Source organism: Phaenicophaeus curvirostris, chromosome 26 (genome assembly GCF_032191515.1).
Source record: "Phaenicophaeus curvirostris isolate KB17595 chromosome 26, BPBGC_Pcur_1.0, whole genome shotgun sequence".
Lineage (NCBI taxonomy): Eukaryota > Metazoa > Chordata > Aves > Cuculiformes > Cuculidae > Phaenicophaeus > Phaenicophaeus curvirostris.
This window is the reverse complement of record NC_091417.1, coordinates 679,967-698,679: the sequence shown is the minus strand read 5'-3', so window position 1 is coordinate 698,679 and position 18,713 is coordinate 679,967. Positions and strand designations below refer to the sequence as shown.

The following is an 18,713-nucleotide window of genomic DNA, read 5'->3' as shown; positions in this document are numbered from 1 at the left end:
TCCTGGGCTGCATCCATACGGTTGGACTCGATGATCCAGGAGGTCTTTTCCAATATGATGATTCTATGATTCAAAGCAGTGGGACCAGCAGGGAGGGAGGGGAATTCTGGCCCTCTGCTGTGCTCTCACCTGGAGCCCTGTGTTCAGTTTTGGAGCCCTCAGCACAGAAAGGACATGCATCTGTTGGAGCGAGTCCAGAGGAGGCCATGGAGATGGTGATCCAAGGGCTGGAGCACCTTTCGTATGAGGACAGGCTGAGAGAGTTGGGATTGTTCAGTCTGAAGAAGAGAAGGCTCCGGGTAGACCTTAGAGCAGCTTCCAGTGTGGAAAGGGACTCCAGGAAAGCTGGGGAGGGGCTCTGGATCAGGAAGTGCAGAGATAGGGGGAGGGAGATTGGTTTTAAGCAGAAAGAGGAGAGATTGAGATGAGGTCTTAGGAAGAAATGTTTTCCTGTGAGAGTGGAGAGGCCCTGGCCCAGGTTGCCCAGAGCAGTGGTGGCTGCCCCATCCCTGGAGGGGTTCAAGGCCAGGTTGGATGGGGCTTGGAGCAACTGGATCCAGTGGGAGGTGTCCCTGCCCATGGCAGGGGTGGGACTGGATGGTCTTGGAGGTCCCTTCCAACCCAAACCATTCTATGATTTTGTAATTGTTTTGCCAAAGGCAGCCAGGCAATTCTACAGGATGGATTTAATCTGTTTAAGTGAAAGCGGAAATTGCCCACATTTTATACTTGTTGCATTTAAGGTGATGATTAAAAAAAAAAAAAAAAAGGCTTGGCTCTGAGAAACCCCTTTCTATCAGAATTATATTTCTGTAAAAGTTTGTGTTCTTGCAGTGGTCAGTTCAAGTTCAATCCAGCCCTTTTGGACTTGGGGACTCGGTGGCAGAGGAGTTTGCTGTTCCTTGTTTCTTAACTGAGTGATGACTGTGTAAGGCAGCTCTGAAGGGAGTTTGATCCATGCTCCCTCCTGGCTCTGCTTCGAGCCTGCAGAGGTGTTTGGGCGTTCCTTCTCCTTGGACTTCGTAAGGCAGCGGGACAGCTCGGGGATGACCCCCTGACAGCCATCATCACTCCTGCAGGGACAACATGGCAGAGCAGGAGCTGACCCCCAGCCAAACCCCTGTCGTTTGACCTTTTCTGTGCTGGCCTGGTCAGCCACAGTCTGATGTTGTAGTTTTTCCCCTTAAACTTATCCCAGCTCCCTCCTGCCCTGTCCACTGTTTCTGCAGTGAGTGGCGCCCTGGCTTCATGGTTCTGCATAGTTGTTTGACACAAGGGCATCTTTCTTCGAATTTTTTGCTTTTAGATGGTAGCTAAACATGTTCTGACTTATAAGTGCTCAGGAAACCTCCTGAAAACAGTCGGAGATGGATGGTGCTTTCAGGTAATTGCTTTTTCTCTCCCATCAGTGTTTCCAGTTGCATTTCGGGTCATCTATTACCTTGTCATTGTGTTTCAAGGCTAAGGATGTTATGGCATTATCTTTTGATTTGATTAAATTCTTCTTTGGAAATTTTAGGACACAAATCTTAAATGTCTGCTCAGGGAATGGTCCTTGGTCTGCATTAGGCTGCCAGGCGTCTGCTTCCATCCCTAATTGGGTTATGAACCACGGCGGTGCCGCCGCCACAGACAGCCAAGGGTGATTCACCGTCACAGCATCGTTCGTGTTCATCTTCTTTCTCCCTCATCTCTTTCTTTTGTTAAAGAATCATTGAGGTTGGCATCTGCTGCTGCTTTCTTTTCACACGGAAAATGTGTATTTTTCATTTTACACAAACCACCCACCTCTCTTAAACACAACAAAACATTCCTCAGGTGTTGGAAAAAGCTGTTGAACAGGGAAGGCATGAAACAGTGTTGATTTTTCATTGTAAAATACAGGCAGCGAGCCAAAAAAACCCCAAACAAATTCAGCCAGGAGGCTCCTCCTCCAACCTCGGTCATATTTATAGAGTTATAGAACGGTTTGAGTTGGAAGGAACCTCAAAGCCCTTCCAGTTCTAACACCTCCCAGTGGATCCAGTTGCTCCAAGCACCATCCAGCCTGGCCTTGAACCCCTCCAGGGATGGGGCAGCCACCCCTGCTCTGGGCAGTCTGGGCCAGGGCCTCCCCACCCTCACAGCAGAACATTTCTTAGTAACATCTTATCTCAATCTCTCCTCTTTCAGCTTCAAACCGTTTCCCTTTTCTTGTTCCTGCCCTCGCTTATCAAGAGCCCCTCCCCAGCTTTCCTGGAGCTCCTTTCAGTCCTGGAAGCTGCTCTAAGGTCTCCTCAGAGCCTTCTCTTCTTCAGGCTGAATGATCCCAGCTCTTTCAGCCTGGCCTCGTATGGGAGGTGCTCCAGCCCTCTGTATTGGACAGTGATAGATTGGGAGGAAGGCAAAGGAATGAGCAAACCGTCCGTGACCTGACAAACAGTTTCACTGTTGGATCTTGTGGTTGTCCCAGCATTATCAAATCCAGTGACCTGAAGGGAATGGGAAATCGTTGTGCTCAGCCCTAATTGCAGAAGAGAGTTGTGGCAATTCGGTGGTTGCTATGGAAGCAATTGACTCTTCTCCTGCTTCTCTTGGGAGGATGGTGCTGCTTTCTTCTGCTGTACTGAGAGGTGGAAACAGCTTTGGAATGAATTCCTGGATTAACCATCCAAAACTTAACACCCCCCCGCCTCCCCCCAAATTAAAACCCCACCCTTTCTGAAGTTCTGATCAGGATGGAGGAATAATGAAGACAGTTTTAGAGTTTCAGCTGTGTCTCTTTTTGGGATGAGCTGCAGACCACTGGCTGTTAGGTGTAGTTGAGTTTGCAGCACATTAGAAGCTGCAGCTTGGAAAACAGTGGCTGGGTTTATTGTTTGGGGTTTATTGAATCTTTCTGTCAAAGAGGAGATGCTCAAGAGGAGAAGAGAAGGCCATGGGGAGGTGACTCATCTTTCTACTAACCAACCCTTCCATCTGCGCTCTAGAAGCTCTCAAGTTCTTTAGGAGTTCTTTAGGCTGAGTTAAGTTTGAAGCCATCCTTCTACTTTGTCTTTATGCCCGATGCAAGTGGAAATACTGCTGAGCGAGGCTAAAAGAGGGGAGATGATGTCGCTGGGGTTCTTCACCATGGTTGTGCCAATTGTCTTCCCTTTTTCCTCTGGCTCAGATGTTTTTTCCCAAGTACTTTACAGTCTAGAGGAAGTGGCAAATAATTCTACTTCTTTTGAGATGCTGTTAGTTTGTTTCAGCTCTTATTGGAAGCAACTCCCTTTCTCATTTTACCGTCCCTAAAAATAGAAAGAGTGGTGATTGTGTATGTAGAAAGCAGCTCAATTCCTCTCTCAGCTTGGTTCCCATGTCTTCATGCGCACACGAGGCCAATGGATGCTTTATTTTTCTGTCCTATGCAAAACATACTTGAACTTCAGTGATGCTATGGAGAGCTTCTCAGGAGGAAAACTATGCAGTGCTCTGAAAGCCACCCCATTACTTCTGCTCCCTTACCAGTTGCCTTGACTTCCTCGCCCTCCTCAGCACCGTGGAACAAGGATTTCTTTATTCTTATCCAGCGTGAATGTTGTTCCCCTTGCTGTAATCTGTTTTGATGGTCCCTGTTCCCCCCATCCTGCCCGTTCTTTCTCCTGGGCAGCGCACTGGCGCTGGGTGCTCAAGAAAGATTAATTTGTTCATCACCCCCTGCAACATGGGTGGCTTTAAGTAGAATTTTTACGTTTCATGTCGCTGATTCTTTGACTCCTAATTGCTAAAAAAATAATTACTTTAAATGTAAACGTGAACATTTCGACAAGCTGCTGGTTTTGTCAGTACAGCTTTTCAGGGAAGTGCTGGTCGCAGCCCCGTAGAGTCACATTCCTCCTGCGGTCTGTAACTTGCCGCAGGGTCCAGAATAGTTGTACTTGGTCTAAGACTGTGACAGCCTTCCTCTTGGACTCCTCGCCTTGCTGTCTTCTGTTTGCTCTAAGTCCTGTCCCCTCCGTACAGGAGGTAAGACATTTGAGAGAGCTGTCAGGATCCATAAAATTGCTCCTAAGGGGCCTAAATCAGGTAAATTCCAGGGTGAATTGCAGAGATCTTCTGACATATTTAAAGTGGGTTGGATTTTTTCAAGGGAAGAAGGATTAGAGGCATTAAGTGGCTTGACAAGCTCAGGTTATAACGTCTCTAATTTGCATTTTTGTACTTCAGTTAAAAAAAAAATTGTCATTAACTTTAAAAGGATGGAAAAAAGTAGCTAGGAAGTGCGGAGGTGTGCACAGCCCTGCTGAGATGTGGTGCAGCTCCGGAAGGCACGTTGTCTTTAAAGGAAAAAAGACAAAAGGCTGTGTGTGTACCTTGGGTCTCTCCGTTCTTTTGGAAGCATCTGAATCACTGAGTGGTGGATTTAATTATTTATTATTACTTAAGTATAATACTTGAAAATTGTTGTTCTTTTGTCAAATTGGCAAAAAACTCTGTGTCAGGTTTGGGCAGAGAGATGCCCAGTCCTCCCCAGCACCCTGTGCTCCCTCCCCTCGCCCCTCACAGCCCTGGTGGCCGCAGGGCTCAGCTCCGGTCGGTCCTCGCTCTCCCCAGCCTCCATCGATCCATGGATCTCCTAACCGGGCCTTTCCCTCTCTGCCCCCACAGGCATTTTCGGTCGTGCAGACCACCCTGCCTTTGGCAGCACGAGCTCTCCTTAGTGCAGTGACCTCCCAGCAATGGAGCCCTGATCTAATTAACCGTCTGCTTCACTCCCTGTGTCCGATTCACTCATGGCATCTATTCCTGTATCGTTCAATCCAGAAGCAAAAGAAATAACCGAATCATGTGCTCCTCAAAGGCTTGAGATGGGCACCTTCGAGCAGCTTCTAGTACTGAAAGGGGCTCCAGGAAAGCTGGGGAGGGACTTTTTACAAGGCGCTGGGGTGATGGGATGAGGGAGAGCAGCTTTAAATTGGAAGGGAGAAGATTTAGCTCAGACATTGGGAAGAAATTCTTCCTGGTGAGAGTAGGGAGACCCTGGCATTGCTCAGAGCAGGGGTGGCTGCCCCATCCCTGGAGGGGTTCAAGGCCAGGCTGGATGGGGCTTGGAGCCCCTGATCCAGTGGGAGGTGTCCCTGCCCAGGGCAGGGGTGGGACTGGGTGGGCTTTAAGGTCCCTTCCAACCCAAACCATTCCATGATTCTGTGGGGAAAACTGCATCTCATACTCCCGTTTTCTTGTTTCTTCTACCTTATCTTCTGGTTTCAAAGTAATTTGGTTGTGTCTATCTGGGCTTTTTGAACTTCTGTCCCTTACCACGAATACCCGAGTGTCTGTGCCGAAGCGCAGGAGCGGCCTTAGTGCCGCGCAGCAGCCGCAGACCCCAAACTGCCTGGGGATCTCTCAGAGCCACTGGGTGGCTTCAGCTTTGCATGGTGCAGCTGGGCAGTTCGTCACTGTCCACCAGGGGCTGGGAATGCGAGTTGACTCTGGTGTGTTGGAGCTTTAGTTCTTGCTAGCAGTGCTGTCAGAGCACCTAAAAATACCTGGGGCCAGCTCTGCTGCCAGCTTTGCACTCACATTTCCCCGGAGGGGCTGGGAAGGCGTCCTTGGAATTCGGCTGCAGCATCAACTGCAGAGCACGTGTGGCAAGGGAGGAAAAAATCTCAGTTCTGTCCTTTCAGTGAACCTAGAACGAAGGTATTAGGTCTTACTGTCGACTTTGAGAGGCAAGTTACAGCTTCTTTCCATAATGCCCATTCACAGGCATCTTGGAGCCAATCTCTCTTTTCTTTGACGCTCAATTAAATGCCTGCACTTATTTTTAAAGCTCTAAAACCAAAAGTGGGAATAATCCAGTACAACAGTGCTTTTTGTAAGTTCAAAGGTATCTGCACTTTGAAAGCCGTGTTATAATACAATAATTGATAATTCTACACTGACTGTGTCGCTCGGAGCTCGGCTGCTTCAGTCGTGGCTGTTGGTACCTTGTGTGTGAGCAGCTCCTCACAGGTGAATTGGTGCCCTTACCAAAGCTAGCAGTTATCACCCTCTAAATCCTCCCTGTTTTCACACAGCCTGAGATAAGCTCCTCATTTTCTTCTGGATGAGAGGATTGAGCACTCCCTCAGTCAGTTTGCAGGTGGCACTGGGTTGGGAAGGGATTGTGCCCCCTGTACTCGGCGCTTGTGAGGCTGCACCTTGAATCCTGGGTTCAGGTTGCACCAGGGGAGGTTTAGACTGGATATTAGGGAAAAATTCTTTACTGAAAGAGTGGTGAAGCCCTGGCAGAGGCTGCTCAGGGTAGTGATGGAGTCTCCGTTTGTGGAGGCGTTCAAAAACCATGTGGCTGTGGCACTTGAGGACATGATGTAGTCGGCACGGTGGGGTTGGGCTGACAGTTGGACTGAATGAACTTAGAAGTCTTTTCCAACCTTAAAGATTCTGTGATTCTTTATTTTACAGGACAAAGGCAGCTGTGTGCCCCTGGGAGGTATTTTAGGGGCAATGTAGAAGAGGGGAGCTTTTAGGGCAGGGTTAAGCCCCACTTCCAAGGAGCGAGTGGTTCTTTTTGATGTGGGAGCAGTTCTGAAGGAGACCTGCTGTGCCTGGTGCTCGGCAGCCTGCCCCAACAGAGCCCGGGCATTCTCCCTAAATCCTCCCTTGGATGATAAATCCAGCTTTTCCTTCTGGCTGAGATGCCCAGGTTCAGTGTTACGAATATCATGTGTTGTGAAGCCAGAGTAGAGAATACACAATAAACTTCTAATAATAATGAAGGGAGCCATGTTCTGGGTATGGACATCCACGATAAAGTCTAAAACTCTACTTTTTAAAAGAAAAGAAATAACCTTGGAAATAAAAGTCTACCTAATTTTCATTTTACATTAACGTATCCAGTCTGGGTTTGACTCCCAGGGTCTGTAAATGCCCACAAATTGAATGTGGGTGGCCAGCAGATCAGAAAATTGGGCCATCCATCTAAATTTGTCTCTCTCAAATCTATCCTATTCACGTCAGCGCTGTATAAAGCAGTACAATAGGGATTCAATAGCTTAGAAGACAGCTTGTATTATCCCACTGTATAATCCACTTTGATAGCAGTGAAGTCGCTGGGAAGGACGCTCCCATCTCCCAGAGCTGCTGGTGCTGTGGATGCAGATGTGGTGCATGTGAGATGCTCCAGGGTTCTGGTTGCAGTAATGCAGGTGAGACACCGCAAAATTGCTCTAAGCTCCCATGAGATGTCCAGTAGGAATCACAGAATCATGGAATCGCTTGGTTGGAGACGACCTTTGAGATCGAGTCCAACTATCCCTGTCCACTACTAAACCATATCCCTAAGCACCTCGTCTCCTCTTCTTTTAAACCCCTCCAGAGATGAGGACTCCACCACCTCCCTGGGCAGCTTCTGCCAGCGCCTCAGAACACTTTAAATGAAAAAATTTTTCCTGACATCCAATCTGAACCTGCCCTGGTGCAACTTGAGGCCATTTCCTCTTGTCCTTCAAACTACCATTTGGGAGAAGCAAGCACCCTTCTTGCTACAACGCCCATTCAGGGTGTTACAGACAGTGCGGAGGTCTCCCCTCAGCCTACATTTCTCCAGGCTTAGCAGCCCCAGGTTCCTCAGCTGCTTCTCATAACCCCTGTTCTCCAGCCCTTTCCCCAGTTCCATTCCCTTCTCTGGACACGCTCAAGCCCCTCAATGTCCTTGGTGTGGAGCCCAAAACTGAACCCAGTATTCAAGCTGCAGCCTCACCAGCACCAAGCACAGGGGCACAATCCCTTCCCTGCTCCTGCTGGCCACGCTGTTTCTGATCCAAGCCAGGATGCTGTTGGCCTTCTTGGCCACCTGGGCCACTGCTGGCTCATGTTCAGCCGTCTGTTAACCAACACCCCCAGGTCCCTTTCTGCCAGGAGTTTAGATAGGAACTTCTGGAAGCAGCTGGCTTAAATTTTCCCATATCTCGTGTGTATCCCAGTTCTGTGAGGTTTTCAGTTCAGTTATCAAAAAGCAACATTTCCAGTAGCATCTTTTTACTGGAGCTTCGGGCTGAGTGTGGGAGCACCCTTGAGCCAGGATGGAGCTGGGAAATGGAGATCGGCTCTTGCCCAGATTGTACATTATCGGATGAATAATTAACTGTAGACTAATTGCAAATTCTAATTAGTTTCCTACAACTGCACTAAACAGTATTGGTTCAGTGTAACGGAGAAAGAACTTGACCTTCAGGCTTTAATGCAGCTGCTGGCATGAGTGGGAAGAACTTGACTTCCGGAACCTGACTGACCTTTGGGATCGGACAATTCAAGGACTGCTGCAGGGTTTTGTTGTCATATTAAAAAGGCACTGAAATCCGAATGCACAAGCCTGGCCTTTTTCCGAGTGTGCAGTGCTAGCTGGAAGCTTGTCTGGGCTGCAGTTCCTGCAGATGCTGGAGAAAAAGCAGGAAAATTTACCTGGAATGTTGGGTTTGATCTATTTTATTGACTTGGTGGGGAGTCAGCAGGTGGACTTTGTGTTGTATCATGGCCCATAGCGTGGCTGCACGGGGAGGCTGGTGTGGGGAGAGCTGTGCTTTCCACTTAACTGCGACTGTATTGGAACCAGCAGGCGGCAGGGGAGGACGCTCATGGGTTTTCTGTCCCGTCCTTCTCTGAGGAACGCTCTGCGGTCAGCTGCTCTGCGTCTCAGGGAGTGGCACAGGCAGCCTTGGTTCCTCTGCAGGTAACTTGGAGGTAGTGAGAAAAGAGAGGGAAGGCTCTGCCTTCCAGGCTGTTGGCCCAGGACATCATGCCCTGGTTGTCGTGGTAGAGGGAAAGTGAGGCAGCTGCTTTTGCTTCCATGGGAGAATAACATGAGCCATGAGAGGAGACGTATCAGCTCTGTTAGAAGAAACGTGTGTTGACAGCTGGAGTAATGATGGCTTAAAGTTAATGACCAGCAAATGACATTGGTCTAGACACGAATAACGTGAATAACCTGGAAACCCAGCGATGAAGCTGCAGCATGAAAGGTTAGTGGTGTTTTGTTGGTAAAAAAAGGTGAAGGATTCCTGTCTAAATCTGTTTTTCTTACCGTTTAGGTGATACTGAGCAGGAGCTGGGACCCCCTCCATCCGTAGATGAGGCAGCAAATACACTCATGACTCGCCTGGGCTTCCTCCTCGGAGAGAAAGTCACGGAGGTTCAGCCAGGGCCCCAGTACAGCATGGAGGTGCAGGACGAGAACCAGGTACGGCCCCTCCGACCCTCCCAGCGGTACCGGCATGGCTTGTGAGCCGAATGCAGCATGTGACAGCGCGGTTCTTTTCTAAATAGGTGGTAGCTGAGTGTCTCATAATGGCAAACTAATTGTTATGAGGTAAAAGGTTGTACCTCCTCGTTAAACAGTGAATCATTGTTACTGAGAGAGCTGGGGGTTGTTCAGCCTGGAGAAGAGAAGGCTCTGGGGAGACCTTATTGCAGCTTCCAGTACGGAAAGAGGCTTCAGGAAAGCCGGGGAGGGGCTCTTGATCAGGGAGTGTAGGGAGAGGATAAGGGGGAGTGGTTTTGAGCAGAAAGAGGGGAGATGGAGATGAGATCTTAGGAAGAAATGTCTTCCTGTGAGGGTGGGGAGGCCCTGGCCTAGATTGCACAGAGGTGGTAGAAGCCCTGTCCTGGGAGGTGTTCAAGGCCGGGTTGGATGGGGCTTGGAGCAACCAGATCTGGTTGAAGATGGGAGGTTAGACTGGATGGACATGAAAGGTCCCTTCCAACCCAAACCATTCTACAACTCTGTAACCCCGTGAAGGTGGTTTCTGCACGTTCAGGCTGAATGCCGGTGATCATGCGGTTGGCACGTGTGAATCCCTCTCCCAGCCTGTGCCACTTGGAAGGAAACCCAGAGAGAAGTTGCTCCAGCGAGCCCAGGGCTGCTCCCAGCCCAAAGCACGTGAGCTTGGGCAAGCAGGGCGGAGAGGCGGCTTTCTGGGATCTGTTGGTCCCACACTGAATACTGAACCAAAAGGGGTTTGACTTCTGCATGGGATAAAGTGTGTTTGAGAGCCAAGGAGCGTTTTGTAAAGGTTTTGACTTTAACACATTCCTTAAGCTTTTAACGCTTTCATTCAATTTTTTTATGCAAGTTGTGGTGGATTTGAAATGTACTTCACTGTACATTGTGCTGCAAAATGGACTTCTAGCAGGCGCCTGTTTGAACTGAACAGTTCAAAGCTGAGCAGAGCGTTCTCCTATAAATGGTTCCTTTTGTTGTTGCCTTTTGACAAAAATTAAAATCCCATCTTTTTTCTAAAGAAAGAGATGTCTTTGGAGAAGAAATAAAAGACAAATCTAAAGGGAAACAGCAGCAAGTTGTCCTCTAAAATAGATTGAGATCTTGGCCTGCGCTAATTTTTTGCATGAAAAAGTTCTCCAGGGCCTTTGAGTGCTCTTCATGTGGTGGTGAAGATAAAGACAGGCTGGGTTCTCCATCACCAAGTTAATTTTCTTTCTTTCTTTGGGAGTGTCTCCTGCTGGCAAGGCTGGCCTAGAGTCACAGAATAGTTGAGGTTGGGAACAACCTCTGGAGGTCATCTCATCCAACCGCCTCCTGAAAGCAGGGCTCTCTTCAAAGTAGGGCCATGCTGCTCAGGGCTCATCCAGGCAAGTTTTGAAGGTCTCCATGGATGGAGAACCAGCAGGCTTTCTGGGGAGCTTCACATGAGGCCTGGTTACTCTCATTGTGAAGCACATTTTTCTTCAGCAGGACCTGGCCAGCAGGAGCAGGGAGGAGTCTGTCCCCCTGGACTCAGTGCTGGTGAGGCTGCCCCTCAAATCCTGGATTCAGTTTTGGGCCCCTCACCACAAGAAGGACAGTGAGGGGCTAGATCGAGTCCAGAGAAGGGGAACAGGGCTGGGGAAGGGGCTGGACGACAGAGGTTATGAGGAGTGGCTGAGGGCCCTATGGATGTTTAGCCTGGAGAAGAGGAAGCTGAGGATAGATCTTATCACTGTGCAGCTCCTGGAAGGGAGATTGTAGTGAGGTGAGTGGTGGTCTCTTCTAAGTGACAAGTGATAGGACAAGAGGAAATGACCTCAAGTTGCACCAAAGGAGGTTCAGATTAGACAGCAGGAAAATTTCTTCACCAAAAGGGATCTCAGGCCCTTGCAGAGGTTGCCTAGGGCAGTGGTGGAGTCCCCTTCTCTGGAGGGATTTGAAAGACAAGTAGATGTCATACTTGGGGACATGGTCTGGTGGCGGACTTAGCAGGGCTGGATCAATGGTTGGACTCGATCCTCTTAAAGGTCTTTTCGAACTGCAACCATTCTATGGTTCTGTGAAATGCTGAAGAATATACCCTTTCTCTCCTACTTTTTTGGAAACTATTTTTTAACAGCAGTGGCTGCCGGAAAAGCATGAAGGACAATGAGCCTGTGACAGAACAGTTTAATTTCTGAAAGCTCAGTGCAAATGTGACAGATGAAACAGCCGCAATAATAATACAGAATGTTCTGTCAATGGAAATGTATATTTAAAACCTGCACAGAGGAACATTTTTCTCTATCAATACAAAAATAAAACATGTCAGTCAGTGCCGAGCGATGCACCCTGGTATTGAGTGAATCCCAGCTGCAAGGAGCTGGTTCTTAAGGAGCCGCGTTGGTAACACTACAAAGAAAGAACTTTTAAGAATACCACTTTTGGCATTTTGTGAAACAATAGTGTTACCAGCACATGGGGGGGAGATAATGGCATCATTTAGGCTGAAAAAGACCTTTATGGTCCTCAAGTCCAACCCTTTGATGCTGTGCTCTTCTTGCACTGAAATTTAATTTGCTTTAAAATGTAGTTTTTCTGTTTTAAGGTCAGTGGATGCTGTTTGTTAGTTCTGAGATGAATTTTGGCAGGAGTTTGTTTAAAGGAACGGTCCAAACAAGGACATAGGGAAATTCACTATAAACTAAAGGTTTACTTTCCAAAAGATCCCACATGTGAGCTGATCAAACATTTAGATGCTATAGCACGAGGTCGGAAAGGATCTCTGGAGATGGATCCTGCCTCCCGACTTGGAGCAGGGTTGGCTCGGAGCAGGTTGCCCAGGGCCATGTCTGGGAGGGTTTGTCTCTGTATCTCCCGTGTCAGATGTCCTAGGCCTTTGGTGATCAGTGTGGTCTTTGCCGGCCTCACTCCAGTGTCCCCATCTGCCTCTCGTGCCGAGGAGCCCAGACCTGGGTGCAGTGTTCCAGCTGGGGTCCCACCAGAGCTGCGCAGAGAAGCATCTCCTCCTTCACCTGCCAGCGTCACTCACACAGCCCAGGATGCCCTTGGTTTGCCTTGTGCAGCCCTCAAAAATGATATAACCTTAAATATGATGCAGTTCATGGTTCTTTCAGTGAGTTAAAGATCAGGAAGAAGACAGTGAACAAGTCATACCGGCCCCATCCCTGGAGGTGTTCAGGGCCAGGTAGGATGGGGCTCCGAGCAACGGGATCCAGTGGGAGGTGTCCCTGCCCATGGCAGGGGTGGAACTGGATGGTCTTCAAGGTCCTTTCCAAGCCAACCCATTCTGTGATTCCATGATCTTATAAGGTATCCAAAACAACTTCTAAAGCACTTTTTTTTGTGCTGCTGCATATTTTTTTTTAATTCTGCCTTTGCAGAGCAACCTTTTCCCCACTGGTTTGTCTGTTTTAACTTTATGTGGTGGGGAAGGCAGGTCTGGGCAGGGAAGGGCTGTCTCAGATCAAGATAAGGGATTTTGAGCTTCCTCTTGGCTGGGGTGTAAAACCACTGTTGTTCTCATTGAATGGAGGAAATTTTTATAGAACAACATCAACCCTGCAGCCCCATGGAGGCTTCAGAGCAGATGGAAATGGCCCAGAGGTTTTTGTAATTCTTCCTGTATTATGTTCCTTGTTGTAAGGAAAGGTGGGATCACGCTGTATGCTTACCACCCTGGAGCTCACGGCTCAGAGGCACAGAATTTAGAATCATAGAATCATAGGATAGTTCAGGTTGGAAGGGACCTTAAAGATCATCCAGTTCCAACCCTGCTGCCATGGGCAGGGACACCTCCCACAGGATCAGGGGCTCCAAGCCCCATCCAGCCTGGCCTTGAACCCCTCCAGGGATGGGGCAGCCACCCCTGCTCTGGGCAACCTGTTCCAGTGTCTCACCACTCTCGTAGTGAAGAAGTTCTTCCGTATGTCTAGTCTAAATCTGCCCCTCTCCAGTTTATACCCATTGTCCCCAGTCTTATCACTCCAAGCCTTTGTGAAGTCTCTCCCCAGCTTTCTTGTAGCCCCTTTCAGGTACTGGAAAGTCACTAAAAGGTCTCCCTGAAGCCTTCTTTTCTCCAAGCTGAACAACCTCAACTCTCTCAGCCTGTCCTCTTATGGGAGGTGCTCCAGCCCTCTGGTCATCTTTGTAGCCTCGTCTGGACCTGTTCCAACAGTTCCACAGGCTTCTTTTGTTGAGGAATCCAGAACTGGACACAATACTCCAGATGAGGTCTCACAAGAGAGGAATAGAAGGATAGAATCACCTCCCTTGACCTGCTGGCCGTGCTTCTTTTGATGCAGCCCAGGAAAATTGCCTCAGTCTATCATAATTTTTGTTTATTTGTGTGGGGTTTTTTTTAACTACTTTTGCTTGAATATTAAGAAAACTATAAAAACTCCTAATAAAGTATGGAATCAGGCTTTTGGTAAATACATTTTATTTCTACTTCCTGTGGTTCCTATTGAACATGGAAGGTGGAATCTCTAAGGCGTGAAGTAGAAATCAAGCCTGGTGTCTCTGCGTTTTCCACAGATGTAGATGTTGTCATTTTGAACAGTAAAGCACTTTTTAATGTCACCACACAAAGCGAATCCTCAAGCGTGAGCTGTAGGAAGGCTCTTTCCCTGCCGTGCCTGGCGGTGGTGAGTGATGTGTTCCCGGTGGGTGTTTTTCAGAGCTCGGCAGTGACGCAGCGCATCAGCCCCTGCTCCACGCTGACCAGCAGCACGGCCTCGCCACCCGCCAGCAGCCCCTGCTCCACGCTCCCACCCGTCAGCACCAGCGTCACCGCCAAGGACTGCACCTACGGCGCCGTCACCAGCCCCACCTCCACGCTGGAGAGCAGAGACAGCGGCATCATAGGTGAGTGCTGCCGGCCTCCGCCTTGCTCTGCTGCGCAGCCAGGTAGTCATCGACTGCTGGGTTGACGAGTCTGTTTTTTATAATTAACGTGCATTTGCTAATTAGCAGGAAGGTTTCTCATTCTTCAAGTTAATGCGGCAGTGCCCAAGGTGGATTGTACCCCTCTGTCTTCTGTTCATCACATAGATGGTGGAGATCGGGATGGATGAGGTTGATAAGTAAATTATTTGATGCAAGTCCTTGGAATTTGTTTAAATGGTGAAAGAGGAAGAGTTTTTTTCCTCTTTCTTCTATTTTTTTGCATCCCATCTCCACCCTTTTGCTTCATGCAGTCTTTTTTCCCAACACATTTTTGCCTCCTTTCATTCTAGTGAGTTTGCTGGCTTTTTTCAATCAAGTTTCTCTTTTATTCTGTATCCTGCCCTCCTGCTGCTGCTCGTTTATGGATGTGGAGATGCTCATTTAGAGACGTGAGCTTTTTGGTCCAGCTAGGAAGCTGGGATGGGCTCGGTGGCAGGCAAGAGGTGTTATTTGGGGCTGCCACCCCTGCTATTCCCTCAAGGAATTTTAGAGGCATCTATTTTTACAGCATTTTCCTTCTCTTAGTGTCCTTGTTTAGTCTGGAGAAAAGGAGGCTGAGGGGACAATTCATCGCTCTCTACAACTCCCTGAAAGGAGGGTGTAATGAGGTGGGGTTTGGTCTCTTCCCCTCGATAGCCAGTGACAGGACAGGGGAGACACAGCCTCAAGATGCACAAGGGGAGATTTAGGTTGGATATTAGGAGGAATTTATTTACTGAAAGGGTTTTCAAGCACTGGAAGAGCCTACCCAGGGAGATGGTTGAGTCCCCATCCCTGGAGGTGTTTAAAGGATGAGTAGATGTCATACTCGGGGTCATGGTCTGCTGGCGGACTTAGCAGGGCTGGATCGATGGTTGGACTGGAAGATCTTGGAGGTCTTTTCCAACTGAAACCATTCTGTGATTCTACTCTATAGCCGTAGCCACTGCTCTTTGATATCAGAGGAAAGAGCATGGATGATGGCATCACAGTCATAGTTCAAATACCGTTGGGTTATATTATTATAAATATAAAAGAGCAATCACCTCCTTTGCCCCGTGACTGTTACTGCCACCTTATCAGTGACTGTGCCTCAAAAATGATTGCTTTCTTAAGCTGAGCCTTGGGCAGGATTAAATTAACACGATTTTCAGTGAATTTCTGTAGCTGCTGTAGCAGGTTTTTCATTGAGGGATCTGTAGGTTGCAAGCGTAAAGGAAATGAGATACGTGGATTAATTTCTGCTTACTAACTTTAAAGGCACAGTGAGAGAAAAGTAATGTCTGTGTAACAGTGAGAAGCTCAACATGAGCTGGCAATGAGTCTTCGCAGCCCAGAAAGCCAACCATGTCCTGGGCTGCATCCAGAGCAGTGGGACCAGCAGGGAGGGAGGGGATCCTGCCCCTCTGCTCCGCTCTCATCTGGAGCCCTGCGTCCAGTTCTGGAGTCCTCAGCACGGGGAGGACGTGGAGCTGTTGGAGCGAGTCCAGAGGAGGCCACGGAGATGATCTGAGGGCAGGCTGAGAGGAGTTGGGGTTGTTCAGCCTGGAGAAGAGAAGGCTCTGGGGAGACCTTACAGCAGCTTCCAGGACTGAAAGAGGCTCTGGGAAAGCTGGAAGCGGGGGGGGCACTCTTGATCGGGGGGGCAGGGAAAGCCTTGCTTGTGTTTGTTCTCTGTGAGGCCAACTGACATGGCTTTGGTGTGAGCAGCATCATGCGGTGCCTCCAAAGTGTAAATACGTTGGAGGTTTCCATGTCAAAACAGCTTCTACCTTTTATTTGTAGAAAAAGAGCAAGCCTTTCGCTAGATGTTTTATATTCCCTCTGTCATGGTTCCTCCTGCTTCTCTGTAATGAGTGATTTAAACTATTAGCTCATTAGATCTAAGAGGGTTTATTTTTACAACAGGCAGCTCCAGTATATTTGTTATTTATCTTGCTAAAAGCTCTCAGGTTTGGGACAGATCTCTTGATCTCAGTCTTGAGCTGCAACAAGCATCGCCTCCAAATCACACTATCATGAATCGCCACCAGATTTCATATTTTACAAACACAGAGGCTTTACCCTGTGTCCCAGAAGGTTAACGCGCTGTTTGTCAAATATTTGAGAGTTAACAAAGGGCAGAAACCAGTTAATCCAGGTGGGCAGTCAATCCTTAATCCATTATGTGTAACTGCTTTTCTCTGTGTGATTTTGCTTAGTGTAAAATGGTTTTGTGCATGTTGAGCTCATTTTACATCTCTGTATTGCTAACACAGGGTTAATTTGTCAAAGTCAGATCAGAGTGTGGCTCTTCAGACTCGGAATTAACTGCATTAGGAGCTGAACTACCCATGGAGGGGTGTAGAGTGGGCGTTGTGGTGTTGTAATCTGGATGTAAAGACCAAGTTTTCAGCAGCCAGATTTCCTCTATGACGACTCAGCCTCTTGGAGTTATTCCTGTCCGTTTGTGTGTCACTCTGATATCATTTCAATTATTAGAGAACAACTGTGTCGTATCTCTAATCTGCCCAGCACCGGGACTATTTCCTGCTCACTGATGACTTTAATAACCGCATCACTTGGCTTAGAACAGACTGAATTCGGACTCTTCAGTCCTTTACAGTCCAGGGGAGTGCAGTCTGCTTACACTGAAGGAGTAGCACAGACATTAGAGAATCCAGATCTCCACCTTCAGCCACTCCTGTTTGTGAAAGAAAAGAACTGGGAAAGGATGGAGGAGGAGAGAGGATGTGAGCCAAGAGGAGAGAGCAGAGCAAGTCAGCCCTTTCTCCTGGAAGCCACTAAATCCTTTCTGTGTAAAACAGAATGGCTGGTGAAAGTGCTGACCTGACTCCAACCTCGGGATAGCTTCCAGGAGTTTTTTGGCTTTCGCTCTATAAAAGCAGCCAACTGTTAACGGTCAGAATCTGCTACTGGAAAGAAAACTGGTCAAAGGATCATGTGCTGCTGCAGGGGAGCCTTGCGCTTCGCCTCCCCAGCAGCGGACTGGGCAGTTGTGCTGCTTGAATGCAGCACAACATAAGGAAATCTCCAGCAATCTGAGTGAAGCTGCGAAATAGCACACAGAGAATTTCTTGCCGGAACGCTTACCTGAGCGCTTGTGATGCCCACATAGCACCTCGTGTCACTGAGCAGCAGTCTCCAAGGGTGGTAAAGAATGGCTGTTTCCCATCTAGGTCAAAAGAAGAGTGGCCAGGAGGGCGAGGGAGGAGATTCTCCCCGTCTCCTCTGCTTTCGTAAGACCCCACGTGGAGTGCTGTGTCCAGTTCTGGAATCCCCAACATAGAATGACATGGAACTGTTGGAATGGGTCCAGAGGAGGCCACAGAGATGATCCGAGGGCTGGAGCAGCTCTTAGTTGATAACGTTTTCTTGGGTTTAAAAATCATAGAATCGTGGAATGGTTTGGGTTGGAACAGATCTTAAAGCAGGACCAGGATTTATTAGCTTTTTTCCTTTTTTTCCTCCCTCATTTAGAGAAAATTTCCTTTGGCAAGGATTTATTCTGTTTTCCCTCAGTTCGGTGCATTGGCAGATGCCTGATTTCAGCTGCTGATGTGTTTTTGCACAGATTCATTAGACAGCTACTGAGATTGGTTTCTAAAATTAATGGATATTAATGGATCAATGGATTGTTTTTTTCTGTAACTAGATGACAGTGCATGCCCAGCCCTGTAGAGACAGGCTTTGAATTGGAGACTTTCTAGAAACCACTTTAAAACATATTTCTCAATATTAAAACTATTTGAGGGAGCAAGGGAGGTCTGTGAACATCTGTGTCTTGTTTTTATCTGCTTTTCCTATGTTAATGTGTAAATCTGTTTACCTGACAGCAAACCAGTGTGTAAATGCTGGTTGTGAGCAGTTGCATGTGTTGGGTTTGAACCTGAACATCTGTTGCAAACATCCGAATTTTGGAACACTCACTGCGATCTGAAGCTGTCGATCCCACTGCAGAGGCAAGAAACCAAACACTGCAAAATGAAACGGTAGAAATAGGGATTAAAGCTGAAGCTGCAGGAGTTCGTTGGGATGCATAACGAACAGGGACAGTAAGAGTTATGGGTGCCATTTACCATGGCTAAGTGAAAATGATGGATTGGAGTGGATTTGGCGAGTAGATCGACAAGCACAGGGCACAATATCAAGTAGAATGTCAGGGTTTGGATGGCAGTGGGGATGTGTGTGGTTGGGGTGATGAAGGGTGAGTGAGCGCTGGCTTGTGAGCTCCTTTTTTAAATCCTCCTTTTTTCTTTCCCCCAACTCCCTCCCAAGGCAGGGAGCAGGGTTGGACACACTCAGATCAGCTGGGATGGTCACTGGGACATTCCCTCAAGAGCCAAGAGGTCTAAGTATGACCTTGAATAAATATGGGGGAGAGTAAAGATGAAAGGGAAGCCCACAGCCCAAAGGGAGCTACAGCTGGGGGATGACAGCATCGGAATTCAGGAGGGAAAAGATTGACAGAGAGGAGATGTTAGAGTGTATCAGTACAGTATTGTCACCTCTGGATGGAAAAGTCAATGTAGTAACAACCCTGAGCTGTAAAAGAGAA

The 18,713-nt window shown here is 48.1% G+C and overlaps 1 protein-coding gene across 12 annotated transcripts in view; it reads left to right on the top strand.

Moving 5' to 3' along the window:
* TANC2 (tetratricopeptide repeat, ankyrin repeat and coiled-coil containing 2) overlaps positions 1-18,713 on the top strand; it is a 171,813-nt gene that overhangs the window by 87,956 nt on the left and 65,144 nt on the right. For all 12 annotated transcript variants that reach the window (XM_069876945.1, XM_069876943.1, XM_069876942.1 and 9 more), the window contains 2 exons: positions 9,057-9,205; positions 13,909-14,095. In XM_069876945.1, the coding sequence (XP_069733046.1) occupies positions 9,057-9,205; positions 13,909-14,095 (336 nt within the window). The remainder of the gene's footprint in view (positions 1-9,056; positions 9,206-13,908; positions 14,096-18,713) is intronic.